This window comes from Diabrotica undecimpunctata, chromosome 1 (genome assembly GCF_040954645.1).
Source record: "Diabrotica undecimpunctata isolate CICGRU chromosome 1, icDiaUnde3, whole genome shotgun sequence".
In the NCBI taxonomy this organism is placed as follows: Eukaryota; Metazoa; Arthropoda; class Insecta; order Coleoptera; family Chrysomelidae; genus Diabrotica; species Diabrotica undecimpunctata.
In genome coordinates this window covers 158,062,688-158,080,582 of record NC_092803.1, presented here as the reverse complement: position 1 = coordinate 158,080,582, position 17,895 = coordinate 158,062,688, and the positions used below count along the sequence as shown (strand labels likewise).

Genomic DNA, 17,895 nt, shown 5'->3' with positions numbered 1-17,895 from the left:
AATGCGAAAACTACAGAGGAACAAGCGTAATATCACCAATAGGAAGAACATATGAGAAGATACTGTGAGAAAATATAGAGCAAGCGATAAAAGGCAAAATCGGGGAGTATCAGGCAGGCTTCACGGCTGGAAGATCATGCATAGACCACATATACACACTGAAACAACTGTTGGAAAAGAAAATAGCAAAAAATAGAGATATACATTTGGCATTTGTTGACCCGAGAAAGGCATATGACACTGTACCAAGGTCAGAACTATAGGAGGTGATGTACAAATTAGAAATACAGACGGAACTCATAGAAGCTACAAAAGCTCTGTATAAAGAAAATAAAGTGTCCATTAAAAGGGAAACAAGAATCATAGCAGATTTCACCACAACAAAAGGGCTCCTGCAGGGTTGTTCCATATCTCCAACCCTATTTTCTAAATTTAGCCTACATTTTAGCTATTTTCTAAAGCTCTAATTAAGTAAAACCAGTATTTTACATTGCAATTATGTTGTAATAACACTTCTTACTTGCGTTTAATCTTAAATACTTTTCCAGTCAGTTTTGCATTAAGCTTCCTTTTCCTGTTTAAGCATCTTTCATAATGGGACGTCTTGGGATAAAAGGAGTACCAGCTCCTTCTTTGGCAATACAGCAACAAGACGATAATTGAACTCAGTTAGGTTAGAATAGGAACGTAGGAGAATAGATAACAAACAAATTAATGATACAGTGAAACTTTTGAAATGCAAAACAAATTTAAAAAATCTAATTTAATGATCTGGTAACTCAATGGTCGGCTGTTAGAATTTTTTTAACAATAGTAACGATTTTAGTCACGTATTATATTTTGACTAAGTCACGGTCAAAAATGCACCCTGGCGAAGTAAACGCTGACAAACGTATGACCTACAAGATAACACAATCCACCCCGAAGAACTTACGGACGCAGAATCACATTAATAAATTTTGTTATAAGTTATTGTTAAAAAGGATAAATTGTTAGATAAATAATAGATCATTCCGTTGGTAACATAAATTATCTTATTATAATTACTTAACACAATTAATTAGAGCAAATTGCAGTAAGAAATAATAGTTTTGTTTCGATTTCCAAATATTTTACATTTATCTCATATTTTAGTATATTGATGTCTATACTTTTGATTGTATATAACATTTATTATAAAATTTATAGAATATTTTTTTTACTACTGTGCAACGGCAATTCTCTGTCACTTTTTTTCGTTACCTTTAAGTGCCATGCTCTCTTAGAGTTCTGGAGAGCAACTACATAATTTGAAATTTATCCACGGCATTTCAAAAGACCGAAGTTGTGCTTAGTGCTGCTTAAATATTCGTAATAAAGCCTAAGAACCTAATTTGAACTAATTTTTAACACTTTAGAATAAACTCTTGTGTGAACATAGCAAATTGTTTATTTTTTCGCTGAATATTAAAAGTTAGCATTTTTAAGTCTAACGGGTATTAGCTAGGCATGTCAGATATATGTAACATAAATGTTATAATTTCTGTTGTAGTTACTTCACAGTTTAAAATAAAAGTAATAAGTGGGTTTTGGCAATAAATAAGTTAAGTTCGCCTACTTAGAAGACCATTGTCTACTAATCTTTGTAAAAAATGTTTTTGGTTGGTAATTCTATCAAGGAGGTACGTTAGTAAAGGACCAGGTCGGTCAGGTTTATATCGGATAGTATATCTCTTAAATGTATGTAGTGTACAACTTAAAACGGCTCTCGACGGCGTATTTCGGATATGGATTATTGTACAAACTCGAGATAAAAAATTTTGTTACAAAAGTGGTTTCATGTTTGATTTCTCAAGTGTTAGTCTAACTTTTCAATAAAGAGGTCAGGAAAAGTGTGATATAGGAAAACGTATATACCTACTGTGGTTTTGCTTAACTGACCTTTGCTACTGAGTTAAATAAACGTGCACGCTAGAGGGAGCTAATTTTTGTTTTAAGAAATCTAGTTTTGTCTGGAAAATATTAAATAGAAATGCGAGTTTTTATTATGTATCAAAAAGGAGAAATAAATTGTACACAAAAATATAAAAAGCGTTTGTCGAAAAATTTTTTAAACCGAGATATCTTAAGAAACGTGTAAGTGGTAAGAGCTAGGAGGAACTGGAATCAATAGATTTACAATATTTAGAAAGAGGATCATTTTGGCCTATGAAATAATGTAAACTATCGTAATACTAATAATATTGTCACCACTTACAGATTACAGGTAATAACTAGGGCTGCTTTAGGCTTGACACACAGCGATCTTTACAGATATATTGTGAATCCTTTGTCGTACACAAAAAGTTATTGAAGTTAAAGTCGGCTACTTTAAACCCTTTTACTAACAAATACGAGTTATTTCGTAGTTAACAATCTATACCAAGGTACTATTACAAGATTATTCGTAACGCATAACCTATTTCTGAAATGTAGCTACGATTTTACTCGTAAATTATACATACAAATAGATGATGGCTGGCTGGCTAGACAGAAATGAAAAATGAAGAATAGACTATGTATTTAAAAAGTACAAATTTAAAATGAAAATAAAATTTTGATATATTTTGGAAATTCTTAAAACACTCTTCATTGCACAGACTTGGTTTGTCTTCATATGCTGTGCAGTAATATCGACTTTCTCGTCGTTTTTTGATTATGGTACAACATAGTTTAGTTTGCCTTTCTTTTGTCTCTGTTGTTGGTGAAGCTGATAAATAATAAAATGTTTCCAGTACAACAGTTTTTGTCTTTTTTAAAATGTCTTCTTTAAACAAATAATCTAAGATTTTTTTTCTAAATTACAGAGAGGTAAGATTTGAATTCGTTGTTTGTCGAAATAAAATAAAGTGACGGCATTGTAAAATATTATTTTTAAAAAATATAGTGCTGCTTTCTTTGGTTATTTTATAATTTTTTGTAATTCTGAATAATATTCTTTTTTTAATTAATATTTAGTTACATCGAGAGACACACAAAGATTGATTCATCTTATTTGACAAGGTTATTCTTTAAGTAGATCTTGAAGGAAGGTTCTATCTAATCTTCTTGTGACTGAATCATTGTTGTATAGTTCTTTTACTAAGTTTTCTTGCATGGTTTATTTTGCGTTGATTTTATGACTTCGTCGCTATTTAGATATCGTCATTGATAAAAGGAATCTTTCATGTATAAACGTGGAAATCTTTCAACTAAAAGACTGGATTATTTTAGATGAAAATCTTTGGACAATATTCAGCGACGTAGCTTTTGCACAACCCCATATGTGTAGTCCGGAATGTCAGGTAGGTTTAAGTAAGGCTTTGTATAAATTGATTTTGTTTTGGATTCTAATTTTCGATTTTCGTCTTAGGGGCAAGTATATTTGCTGGAATTTTAAGTCGAGATAAGGCATTGGTCAAGATATGGGCCAAAGTATTTTTCGTCTGTTGCTGTTAGTATGCGTATATTATCTATTCTTGAAGGTTAGCACGTATTTTGACGGTTGATAAACGTTATTTGGGTGATTTTCCTTTGTTTTCTATTGTTAGTTATCGTATCTATCAATCATTAAGTACGTCTAAGTGATGTTGCAGATCTTGTGCAGCTTAAACGGGATTTTTGTTTACAAATAGTATCGCTACGTCGTTCGCAAAGACGATAGGTAAATCTGCTGTGTAGAGCAAGAAAACCAGCGGTCTGAGAACACTACTTTGCAGGACTTCAGAGTTGATAGGGCAAAAGTTGGATTGTTAGTCGTTAAATTTGACGGAGAAGTATATATTTGATATAATGATTTTAGTAGGAGAAAATAGTTACTGCATGGTAACGTGTTTTTTAATTTGTAGGGCAGGCATCTGTGCAGAGTTTGTCAAACGCTGCTTGGAAAATGCCCAGAAATATAGCTTTGCATTATTACTTGTCTGCAAGACTTATTGATATTTTATTTATTTTTTCAAAAACCAAACGGATATTTTGGAAGTAATGTTAGGAATTCATGATCTGCGTACATTCTTTGTAGTAACAATCTTTTAAAAACTTAGCTTACGTTAGGTAGCCGGCTGATGGATCGATGAGATTGAGAGTTAGGAATTGGGCTTTTTCTTGGTTATTATGATTATTTCACCGAATTTTCATATTTTTGGAAAGTATGACAAACTTAGCTTGGAAAAAATGAAGGAAAGTATGACAAACTTAGCTCATTAGACAAATGAAAAGGTGCTACGAATACAAATATTTGGGAAGTATTATCTGCAGTAAAGGAACAACGGAACGAGATATAGACTATAGAGTGCAGCAAGGCAGGAAAAGTGTTCAAATTCTGAATTCGATACTTTGGTCCAACAAAGCTACTATGAAAACTAAAATGACTATCTACAAAGTAATTGTAGAGCCAATTCTTACATATGGAGCAGAATGTTGGCAAATGACAGCAAAAGGAAAGAAAAAAGTTGACACGGTTGAAATGGACTACCTAAGAAGAGCTTGCCGTATATCAAGAGTAGAACGTATACCTAATTCTGAAATTAGAAGAAAAACAGATAAAGTACATACAACTTCTGAAAGAATAGAAACTAGACAGTTAATATGGTATGGACACGTACAGAGGATGGACGACAACAGATGGCCAAAAAGAGCTATGGAATACAATCCAAGTAATAGAAGGAAACGAGGAAGACCAGCCAAGTCTTGGATACAAGGTGTTATGGAAACCATGAAAGACAGAGCCATTGATGAAGACACCTGGAGAGATAGAAAAAGATGGCGATCGAAATGCGGGAAGCGGCAGAAGCTGTAGGATCCCCGCTTATATATATATGACAAACTTAGCTTGCAGTTAAATATAATTATTAGCAAAATAACAGTCTGCGGAAAATATCATTTTAGTACTTAGCTTAAGTTTTGACCAGAAGTCAAAACCTGGTGCCTGACGTCAGTTAAGTTTTCTTATTTCTTTCTTAACTTCTGTTGGAGTTTAACTTTTGATAGGGAGAGACATTTGACATGCTGCGGGAATCAGTACTTCCACTGCTTCATCAGTGTCATGGTTGGCTATAAACTGCTAAATCGTGCTTCCTATGTTCCAGATTTGGTTCTCTCCAACTACCAGCTTTATCAAAACTTCTAAATTGATTAGTACTTTTCCTTCAATCAAGAAGTCATTGCAACTTAATATAATTACTTACGGCACTTCAAAAGGGTCACTGCAGAGAGAAAATAACACATCTAAATTACAAAGAGCAGATTCTATCGAAAAAAAAATTATTTATAAATTTTGTTTTATAAGGTCTTTACTCTATATTCATCCGGTATATTATATCCAAACCCCTCTTATGCTCTAAAATGTTTTTTGTAACTTTTTTTAAGAAAATCACCAACTATTTATTTTTTATCTGAGTTCCAAAAAATGTATTGTCCTGTTATGAAAAGATATCAATTGAAATTCAGCTCGCTTTTCCATTCAGAGATACAGAAAATATTGTCGAGAGACGATTTATTCGTACTTTAATTAAAGTTGTAGCGGGGACAAATGTATCAGCCGAACAAACGTAATATTTTCGATTGAAATATCACCCAGAGGTGCAATTGGGAAAATAAATTTTTGTCTTGAGGATTCAGGGAATTCGTTGTTTAGTAAATAATAAAAGACAATTTTTTTATTAATTCAGTGTTTATAATGTTAACTATTAATTAAAAATATCATTGTTTAGTAAAAAATTTTAATTTAAATCAGGGTGATCAAATGTTAGTCTGTTGTATAGAGACAGAATTATTAGCAATTCACTTTTATACCAAAAAAATACCATAAAAATTTAGTAATTTAAAAACAATTAAATTATTCATTAGTTAGAAAAAAACTGAACTAATAATATCATCGAAAAGCGTATTGATCTTGACCTCAAATTTATCAAATTAAAGTCACTGATATCCTTCTTAAGAGCTAATATTCAAGACCATCAATATGATTATATCCTGAGTTTCTGAAGATAAGTATATTACATAATATAGTGTGATTTATAACTTGAGGGAACTTAGCAGATCTGTTATAGTAAAAGATATACAAAAAAAAATTACAAAAATTTTAGATAACTTTAAACTACATATTTTAAAATTAATTACATTTTTACAGGGTTTGCTTACAAACAGGCAGTGCTCGAAATAGAGCAAGTGTTTTAAAGATCAGTTCTCCACGAATACTTTACGCTGTTTTTCTTTATTGTTACATTTTAAAATCATGTATTATTACTACAAAAAATTGAAATGAGAACTAATGATGTAAAATGGTTAAATTTGTGATGCAGTACACCAGTATACCTTTCGTTGTTATGGAAATGAGGAAAACAAAAATTAAGCTTCCGAAAATGTCGGTAGTATTAATTTGAACAGCATTTCCTCTGATTTAAAAAACGGAAGTATGGATATTTCAAACAATACCAGCTGTACTTTTCACATTCATTTAAAAGATTAAGATTTTAAAATATTTAAATAAAGCTTTTGAAACATTTGTTAACGATATTTTATTCATATTATTGATGTTGACATGGGAACTTTAAAACACGCGCATTTTTGAAAGTTGAATTTAAACACGCTGAGGCGTACTTTAAATAAGCAAAATGGGGTACCAATAAAAAACTATTATCTATTTCTTTCAAAATGACGTTCAAAATTATTTAGGATTTACAGTAGGTATCCCAAAAACGATTTTTCAAAGTTCGCCACTCACACCATTTTGTGGCAATTATATGAAACAATAAAACACCTTTAACGTTGTAGTTTGTTTCTAAAGTACATAATCATTAGCCTATATACAAGAGACGGATAAATTAAATACACTGTAATTGAACGGTGAGGCAAGCGTCGTACACACAAAAAATTAAAACGAAGCGACTGGTTTTGGATCAGGTGCCGGATTAAGGGGGGGCTATGAAACTATCAGCCCCCAGCGGTAAATTTTGAGAGGCGGTACGACGCTCCCATCATGAAATCGGCCAGTGCCACTGTGCCTGGCGGCAGCGTGTCCGGCTCCAACACGTCATGTCGTCAGTAGTCAGTCGTGTTAGCGCAGTTTTCGAGACTAGTCTCAAATTTCACTTATTTTTTAAGTGAAGTGTTTTCGTGACGTTTTTAAAAAATGAGCGGAAAGGAAGAAGGTACATTTTGAAAACGACAAAAGTTATAAACTGTTTTCCAAAAAAAAAACAACAAAAATTAAATGCAGTATTAAGTGTAGATGGAGTGCTGAAAAAATTCAAAACACATGATCTTAATTCTTTAGACTATAAATCTTCAAAAATAAAAATAGGAAAACAAAACAGGTACTGCACTAAATCACTATTTTATAAAGTTTTAAAGAATGGTGAAAATATTCAGCGTGACTGGTTAGTTTATTCCAAAAGCACAGGCTCTTTATTTTGCTTATATTGTCGACTCTTTTCAAGCGAAAATTGCACTTTTTCCTTTTTATTGGATTTAATGACTGGAAAAAGGCTAAAGAAAAGTGTGACAGTCATGAAAGATTGGTCGTTCATTCAGAACATATTAAAAATTTTATTTCAAGAAATTCATTGCGTATGACAAAGATCGATGATTCTCTGCAGCAACAGATTGAACATGAGACCACATATTGGCGAAACATATTACAAAGAGTCGTTAGTGTCATAAAATTCTTAGCTAGTAGGGTACTACCTTTTAGAGGAACCGACGAAAAATTTGGTTCTACTAATAATGCTATTATACCTTGGATTACCAGACTTACCTTGGATCACCTCTTTTAAAAGAACATATTGAAAAATATGCTTTAAAAGACTGTGGTTGAGTATCTTATTTATCAAAAACGATTTGTTTTGAATTTTTGCAAGTGCTTTCGGACCAAATATTAGAACAAATTGTAAAACAAATTCATTGTGGCAAATATTATTCAATCAGTGTTGACTCTACGCCTGACATAACACTTACAGATCAACTGGCATTTATTATCAGGTATTGGGCGGACATCGAAACACCTGTTGAGAGATTTATAAAGTTTTTAGATTACACTGGTCACAAATGCGAAAATATGGAAGCCAGCATTGTAAAAATTTTGTTCAACCTGAATATAAATATCGATGACTGCAGTAGACAATCGAATAACAATGCGAATAGCATGTCTGGCGTTTATAGCGGTCTCCAAGCCCGAATAAAATCTAGGAATAGTTTGGTAAAATACGTGCCATGTGCAGCCCATTCCCTAAATTTGATTGTGCAACATGCAACAGAATGTACTATGGAACGTACTTCTTTTTTAGTTGCTGAAGAAATTTATGTTTTTTTCTCAGCTTCAACTTCAACTGATGAAAACGACTCACTGATCTATTGAAAAATTGTATATGGCCATACAACATTTATTCCAAAAAGAGTTAATGTGACTCGATGGTCAGGACGATTTAATGCATTAAAAGCTCTTAATTTATGCTATCAAGATATAAAGCAAGCACTTTTAGAGTTATCCTCCTCTTAATGACGACGAGAAGATGCCAGTTCGCTGTCAATCTTTACAAAGCGCAAATATGGATTTGCATACATGTTCGTCTTTGTATAGCTCATTACAACATTTTTACGAGTCTCTTCGTGATAAATGTAATTTATTTGAACAAAAGGGGCAGCTCTTATCACAACAAACGGAATACAGCAAAGAAATTAGAAATCGCAAAAGAAAACTACAGTTTGACGAAGCATATACAGAAGAGATTCTTACACCTCAAAATAAGATTAGAATCCAAGTGCTGTATAAAACAATTGATTATTTCCCAAATAATTTGAAATCTAAAGGAGAAGCTTATGAAGATCTTGCCATCACTTTCTCATTTTTATTTTCTCTGCCTCTTTCAGAGGATAACGTGATTTCAGAAAAAGCGTCGGTATTAGTGAATATTTATTCCAATGACGTGGATACATTTCTAGCAAGTAAGTGTATTCAATTAAAATATTTTATAATGTCACTACTAGTAAGTTGAGTATAAAAATCCAACAACACACAGTACTACTTTTGTGATGGAGCTTTTGCATAAAAATAATATAATTGCAACCTTCCCAAGCGTAGAAATAGCACTAAGAATCTTCTTATCGCTGATGGTTACTAACGCAACTGGTGAAAGATTATTTTCCACTTTAAAACGGGTCAAAAATTATTTGAGAAATACGATGACGGAAGAAACAAATTCGTTCCCTGTTTTAAATATTAATAATGATCTGCTTGAAAAATTAGATTTTAATGAAATCATCGACCTGTGTGCAAGTAGGAAGTCCAGGAAAATTTGTTTGTAAATAATTATTTTAATTTACTTTATAAGTTGTGAGGTTGTCTTTGTGGCTTTTTTGTGTATTTGTAATAAATTACCTGATAATATTAAAATATTTTTAATGAATTGTTAACCTAAGACGCATCTATAACTACTGAAGAGTGGCGGTATAGTATGACTAAATTATTTATTCAGTTTTTCTGAACCAAAAAAAAACAATATTTTTGTTTATAAATATATTTCTCGGCTACCATAGACATTCGAACAAATGACATCATGTTCACGGATTACTAATTTTAAAGCATTTATATTCTAAAATGTTTACCAAATATACCAAATATTTAGAGCAACGTGCTGCAAAAAGTTGCAACGCTACTGCGACCACGGGTGAAAGCTCAAACAAAATCGGTTTTAGACTTATTGGAACCAGTTACAGGCGGATCGCCTCGTGGGCGATCTTTCGTGGAAAGTGCGAAACACACTTTCCAAAAAAAAACCAGTACCTTCTATGACCAATAACAAGAAACATGCCGAGATATTGCAGCGGGCAACTTTCCCTGCCACTTTTCTTTGGCGGTATTTCACGAGTACCACCACGTTAACGGATTATAGCTTCTTAGTTCTTCACTGATATGCCATCTATAAGTTGGATCGTATAATGATTTTTCATCAACAACTTCTCATATATCTTTTAGAATCATCAAATATCCATATAAAATTGTTACGTGAAATCAATGTTTTTTTAGAGATAGACTGGTCTATTAATATATGTTTTACATTAATAAAAAATACTTTTAATAAGAAATATTTTGTTGCTATTTTTATGTTTATTTAAATCTATCTTCTTGCATCCTTCAAGTAGTTAACGAAGAACCCACTAAACTTTATCTGTGAACTAACTCTGACAGATTTATCCAAACCCAATATCGCAACATAATTTTAACCATTAGCAATATTTGTATATTTACTTATTCAAAACCAAAATTATTATATGCAAATTCATCTTTAGGTATTGAAAAATGAAGAAGAGGAAGAGAGGCAACTACAGATGGCTCTCGAAGCTACAGTACATCATCAGCTAAATCCACGGAGGATAAGAAGGTCCTTGGATACTGCAAGCATGCCTTCGAATTGGGACAGATACACGCCACGATTTTCCTCGTTTGCAGGAGGCAGTGGAATGATAAATCCGCCAACGAGGCAAAACTGTAAACTGCCGATGTTTACTGATGATGATCCTGAAGAGATTGGGTCATTGTATGATGAAATTTATTATAATGAGTAAGTATTGTGTTAAAAAACATTTTTTTAACTAGTTTTTAACTTCATTTGTATTTATTATTTATATTTATATGAGAAGATAGTCTTGATAAAAATGGAATGTAGCAAATTATTACTGCTGGTTTTATAACCGATAGATTGGTAAGATTGCAATTGAATTTTTTTGTCTCTTCTTTAATAAATTTTAATATTATACATATGCCAGTGCAGAGGGACAAGTCCCTATTATGCTCAAAAACATAGAAATTCCATAAGTAATCTACTAGAAAGAAATAACATGAATGCTACAGAAACGGTCATTGACAGAATAGAAAGACGAGGTTTAAAATGGTTTGGACACCTATTGAGAATGCCTGAGGAACGTTGGCCCCAAAAACTTCACAGATGGAAGCCCCCCGGAAGAAGAAAAAGAGGTAGACCTCGACGCTCATGGAATGAAGGAATTAGAAGAGCAATGGAATCGAGAGGTTTGGAGGAGGAGCATGCCTTGGACCGGGAGGATTGACGAAGAAGAACGGGAATACGGCGATAGCCGTCTCCAAAATGTATTCTGTTTACAAGTTGAATCCTGTAATATATATAATCTACTAGTAAACTAAAAAATTACAAAAAAAGTTAAAAAATTACAATTTACAATTACAACTCAACAACGCGTTGGTAGAGGAAGCAGAACAATGTTATCACTAAGGTTATTTCAGCTCTCAAAAACTCTATTGATAGAAAGTTCTGTCTTGATCTTGTAGAAAAGTTCTCTTTTTTAAGTTTAAACTGATGACCTCTGAGGCGTTCATTTTGATTTATGGTAAACGTTTCATCGAGATTTCCAAAATTGAATATTAATATTTTAAGTATGGTAATTAAGTCTCCATATTGTCGACGAAGTTAAAAAGAAGTAAGGTTAGCCATGCTAAATCTTTCTGTATAAGAAGGTCTTTTCGGTTACAAGGGAATTCAAGTGGTTTTCCAACAAAGTTTTGTCTCGAATCAAATTAGGATACCATGTTGGTCCAGCGTATTCAAAAATGGGTCTTACGTAAATAGTAAGTTTACAGAATGACTGCATTGAAACTCTCGAGAAACACCTCCGAATAAGATATAGTCTTGAGTTCGCACGTTTATAAATAGAAGTAAGATGGTCATGTAAAACCGGTCCTTGTATATGGTTCAGAGACATGGACACTGTCGAAAAGCGATGAGAACCTATTAGGTACGTTTGAACGAAACATCTTTAGACACATATGTAAGGGGGTGAAATAAAATGACATATGGCGCAGAAGATATAATTTTGAACTATACATAGCATACAATGAACCCGATGTCATAACATCCATAAAGCTCGGACGTCTACGCTGGATGGGTCATGTTGAACGTATGTTGGAGACTGAAACACCAAAACATATAATGAGGCAAACACCAGTAGGGAGAAGGTCAAAGAGAAGACCCAAACTTAGATACATGGAACAAGTTGAACAAGATCTAAAAACACTTAAGATTACCAACTGGAAAAACAAAGCAAGGAACAGAACAAAATGGCGGAAAATCTTAGAATAACCCAGGACCCAGAAGGGGTTGTCGAGCTACTGATGATGATGATGAATATGGTTAGCAAAGTACGACACAAGTGAATTATTTTTACCAATTCGAAGCATCACACATTTTCTGCGTTTAAGAGTAGTAGTCACTAGGAACACCAAGTGTAAATAGAATTTAAGTCCATTTAAAGGGTTAGCTAATTTATGATTGGATTGGCATATATTTTTATGACATCAGCAGAGAACGATATTTTACTTTAAATATAATAAGGAACATCGCTGGTATAAACCGTCAAAAGCAAAGGTCCAAGGAGAGAGCCCTGAGGTAGTTCACTTTCCCCTAACCTGTTGTCTTAAGAGAAAAATTCGCCAACTCTAACTTTGTAATGTCGATCTGTCAGGAAATCATCTATCCAACGAAGTAAAGTATCGCGAACTCCGAAATGTTCTAGTTTATGTAGAAGTCGCCCTTATCTCCTTAGTAGATAAGGCTAGATATTTTTTAACAGATAATAAAATAATAATAAAGTGTTATAGCTAAAGTCATTTTTAGAACGGATTCATTGTCTAACTAAAAACTGCAATATTTTTAGCGAAATGATTAAGAATCCCTATTAGATAGCTCAATGTTGAACAAGCTACATATTTCGATTCATACACTTATCTAAATATTCAGATTGTAGCCCTTCGTTAAATATTTGTTTTTGTTTGTTTGGTGTAGATCTCAGAAATATCCAACGCAATGCAGTAAAATTATTTTAAAAAGTGAGCAGCTAGCAGGAAGGTCCAAAACCTTTCCAATTAGTTAAATTGAGCCATGCCCTAAATCTGAGAAAGGGGAGTTTCCAGATGATGGTGTGATTTAATTGTTAATTTTACCGAATTTAGAAATTCCATTTTAAAGGCTCTCCGAAGACTTAAAAAATATGAGCTTTTGCTTAAATCAAATTCCCTACGGTCTGAGGCAAAAGTGGAGAAACAGACTTTAAAAGGAATGATAATTTTATTGAAATTTAGGGACTTCATTTTCGGGCGTTTATTTTTGAAACTTTTTTCACAAAGCTCGTGGAAATAAACAGCTTGAAGGTTTGTTTACACAATGCTCTATATTAATGCAAATATATTTCAATGAACTCTCTTCTAAAAGGTTACCACAGTTACACAATGAAATATGTATAAAACGAGTTTATATGAGAGTAAACCAATTTTCCAACAAAGATAGAATTGTGCATTACCTAGGTTAAATTATACACATTCTATTTTATAAATTTTCAGTTATTACAATGCAAGTTACATTATTAAAAAAAGTTTAATTATACATAGGATTATAATATATATATATATATATATATATATATATATATATATATATATATATATATATATATATATATATATATAAATTGCCGTCCTTAGCCCAACTGCCTTATCTGCATCACATTTGAGCAAAATGAGTTTTTTTTAATGTCTAGCCGTTGAAAACTATTCAGAATTTTTTTTGTTCTCTACTTTGTATACATAATATACAGTGTAGGTAAAACTTTATGGTCGGTATGGTAATATTTAACAGGATATCTAACGCAGATATAAAACATATTTTCAGCGAACAGACAAAGATAACAATCATATTTCCCCTTGGTGCCCTTATTGCTGCCCATTGCCCAGTAGTAAGACGATTAGTTCCGATTAGTTTCGATTAGTTCCGATTAGTTCCGATCTGAGATCTCTGGTTCCGATCCTAAGAAACTAGAGGTGGGTCGTTGACATTTTTATCGGAACCGTTTTTCGTAAACTGTAACTAGTTGATTGTTTATCAGTAGTTTCAAATATACTAGTACACAAAAAACATATTGGCTATTATATTGAAAGAAACTAACGAAGGATATATTTATTATAACTTAAAAAATAAATTAAACAATACAAATAGTACTTACATTTACATGACACATTATTAAATCGCGAATCGTCTAAATTGACATTTAAATACATACGTTTTTCCACTTTTCTTGTTGTTTCTTCTTTTGTTTAAAATTAAACCAGATTTTGAACATGTGTTCACAATGAACAGATTTTGTTACAATACTACAATATTTTATGAATATATATTTTAAGTTAGGATATACATGGCGATGGTTTTTCCACCACTGTAATGGACAGTTCCAATCACCGTTTGAAATTTTTTGTGGGTAATATCATCAGACAAATACATGTCGACTTCTTTTATACCTCTAGATACAGGTGTATGTTTAGATGAGTCATGTCTAATAAATTCATCATAAATACTGGACTTAAGTCATCTTTATCAGTTTCTTTTTCTTCTACTGTTTCGACTACTTCTACTACAAGTACTGACATACTGCCACCGCGACCCAAGCGTCAAAAGGTGACGGATACTTCCATTAATAAAAATATTAGTTTAGAACAAAAGAAACAAATAGATATGGATTTAATAAACCTATGCAAAGACTCGTTTCATCCGTTTTCCATAGTTAAAGAACGAGCTTTTAAAAAGTTTGCAGGGTTTATTCCTGGATATAAACCACCAAAGAGAAAAACTTGTTCATTACGTCAGGCTCATTACTTCAATTACTTCAGGAATGTTATACCAAAACTAAGCAAATTATTAGATCACAAGTTGTTAAAGAAGTAGAAAATATCTGTATTACTACTGACCTTTGGACATATGGAGTAACTGAGTTATATCGCATTAACAGGACAATATTTAACCGAAAATTTAGAATTTAAAACGATTTTATTAGGCTGCTGCCATTTTTCTGGAAACCATAATTCAGAAAAGATCGCTTTTGAAATTAGTGAAATTATTTCACTAATTTCAAATTTCAGTTTCTAAAAAAACACATTTCAAAAAAAGTACCTTATCTTTTAAAAGGCTTTTAAAGTGTCAATTACAACATAACAAAGTTCCCAAACGGCCAATCCAAGACGTGGAAACTAGGTAGAACTTCACCTATTACATGTTAAAAAGAATGACCGAGTTAGAAGAGGCAATCCGTTCCACTTTTGTATTAGTTAATACAGACTTAGACTTGGACCAAATCTAAATAATGAAGACTGGATTATTTGTTTTCAATTTTCCCAAATTTTACGGCCTTAAGAAATAACAAGTACAATGAGTGGCCAAAAATACTTGAAGGGTAGTTCAGTGATTGTTATGGTACGCTGCCTTCAAGAATCTTGCAATAAAATTTTAGCAAACGGTAACCTTACATCCATAGTATCCGACGTAGTACAATTACTAATATCGGGTTTAGCAAAAAGTATTGTAAATGTGAAGACATGTTCAAAATCTCGTTTTAATTTTAAATAAAAGAAGAACATGGTTAACAAAAAGTAAAGTAGAAAAACTTACGTTTTTAAATGTCAATTTAGACGATTCGCGATTTAATAATAACGTGTAATGTAAATGTAAGTACGATTTACTATTTGTATTGTTTAGTTTATTTTTCAAGTTATAATAAATATATTCAAGTTATAATAATAATAATAATAATATATTTCAAGTTATAATAATCAATTCGCCCAAACTTGATTATCTTAGAATGTTGTTAAAATGCTAAAAAGACAACAGGTCAAATAAAACCAATAAGTTTGGCAATGTTGAACTTCTCCTCTTTTCTTAGTTCCACTAATGCTATTTCGACGATATAATGGGCTGACCCAATATACCTCTCTTTTTTTAAATAGGTGTTTCTCACTCCATCTCACGTAAGATACATACCGACCATAAAGTTTTACCTACACTGTATATCACAGAATTCATATTTATACATAAGATTGGCAAAAAACATCTTATTTGCTCTAAAAATTCTTGTTACTGCGTTCTTTCTAAGTATACTACATAAATTAACTTCTCCCTGTTTAGGAAGAATGCAGTACTGCATTTTCGCTAAGCAGTTTATTAGTTTATAATATAATAAATACATTATAATGATTAAAAAGGAATATAAAATAAATATCTTTTATAAGAAATAAGGTTTTATTTCAAACATAAGCAAAATATTGAAACGAAAAGAAGTAATATTATTAAACCCTATTAATTCTACAAATTCCCAATCGTCAATAGAACCACGTGTAAGGCAAACAGGGTCGTACTAATGTACGACCTATGTATCATATAATTTTTAAAAATATTTACTTTTGAAACTGTTAGTGAAAAAATTTCTTGAAATTTAATCATTATATCACAATTAAACTAAACTCTAAAAAATAACACAACCAGTAAATAACTTAACAATAACTATAACATAAATATAATACAATATATTAACTTAAAAATCGACACGATACAATTTGAATTTAAGATGATGGCAAGTTGGGATCTGTAACATGAGAATCTGTCTCGCTTAAGGTAATAAATTATATTTAATAGCCTCTTGACGAATGAGACGGCGAATATCAACACGTGCTCATGTTTACTGATGGGAATTTGGTAAACGAATGAACTTTATATTTAAATATTTTGTTTAAATGAAGCTAACTTTATTCAGAAGTGGATACGGGTGCATTTAACCAAAAGTCTTTTCCATTTTGCGACAAAACCTGTTTAAGGTTTTTAAGTATATTGTCCCTTTTTTCAACAGGAAATCCATAAGGCTGATCTAAATGACCTCAAGGCTTTAAACCATTTTTTATAACTTTTTCGGTCAAAAAACGAAGGCAGTTAAAAGGCTCTAGTTCTGAATACGACGTTTTAAAAAGCAAGTTATAGATTTCTTAAAAGTTGAACTGCCTGAACAAAATATGTGAAGACATAGGTTTTTTCCTCTTTTTTTACAGATAATTCCACCTGGTGGTGAAAACTATCTGCTGACATATATGAATGACCAGGTTCAAAGTAATTTAGTTTAATTGTATGATGATGAATTGTATGATGAATTGTGTGAGGCATATATGAGGCTAAGGTATTCTCTCCTGAGTTAAAGGTTCGCTTGATTCAACATACATACTTTGAATTGAGCTGGTGTAGTGTGCTCCCAGTGCAATTCTAATTGCTGAATTATGTACTGGATCAGTTTAAACCGTGAACCTTTGGCTAACCTGTAGGCAACAGCACTACAATCTAATTTTTAACGAATTAAGGTTTTGTATACAGTAATAAGAGTTTGAAAGTCAGCACGCCATTGTTTATGAGAGATACTTTTCACTAAGTTGAGGCCGTTTTGAGATGACACACGGAGTGAGTAGATGTGGTATTGCTAAGATAGTTGATTATCCAGTTTTACTCCCAAGAAGTTAATGGATTCTGAATAATTTATTGGTGAATTCTATAGGTAGAGTTTTGGTGGTATAATATGCTTCTCTAAAGTTTTACTAAGGATGATTGCTTTCTCTTTACTAAAAGAAAATTTTAGACTAGTAGGCTACGACCAATTTTCTAATTTGTAAATGGCTTGCTGTATATGGATTGTCATTGTTAATATATTTTATTCTCGACAAAATATAACAAGATCATCAGCAAATAGACCGGCTTTGACTAATGGGCTAAATGATTTAGCGATGTCATTGATGCCAATAAGGAAAAGTGCAATACTAAGAGTAGACCCTAGCTAGACAAATGATGTTTAATTGGATTTTGGAGTCTTACAGAACGTTGTCTATTCGAACTTTAAAGTCTATCTATATTTAAAATTTTGTATTAACTTACACAATGGTTTGGAATCATATTTTATATACCAGAATTATCAACCGTCAATTGTTTTTAATGAATAGCAAATAATTGCTATTTTAATTCATTATTAGTTTATCTTTTTTTTCAAAAGTATGGCTTTTGCATACTTTTTTAGTTA

At 32.0% G+C, this 17,895-nt stretch overlaps 1 protein-coding gene across 1 annotated transcript in view; it reads left to right on the top strand.

The window, feature by feature from the left end:
• LOC140432426 (uncharacterized) overlaps nucleotides 1-17,895 on the top strand; it is a 523,599-nt gene that overhangs the window by 476,593 nt on the left and 29,111 nt on the right. Inside the window, exon 3 of the mRNA XM_072520321.1 lies at nucleotides 10,285-10,556. Coding sequence (XP_072376422.1) covers nucleotides 10,285-10,556 — 272 coding nt within the window. The remainder of the gene's footprint in view (nucleotides 1-10,284; nucleotides 10,557-17,895) is intronic.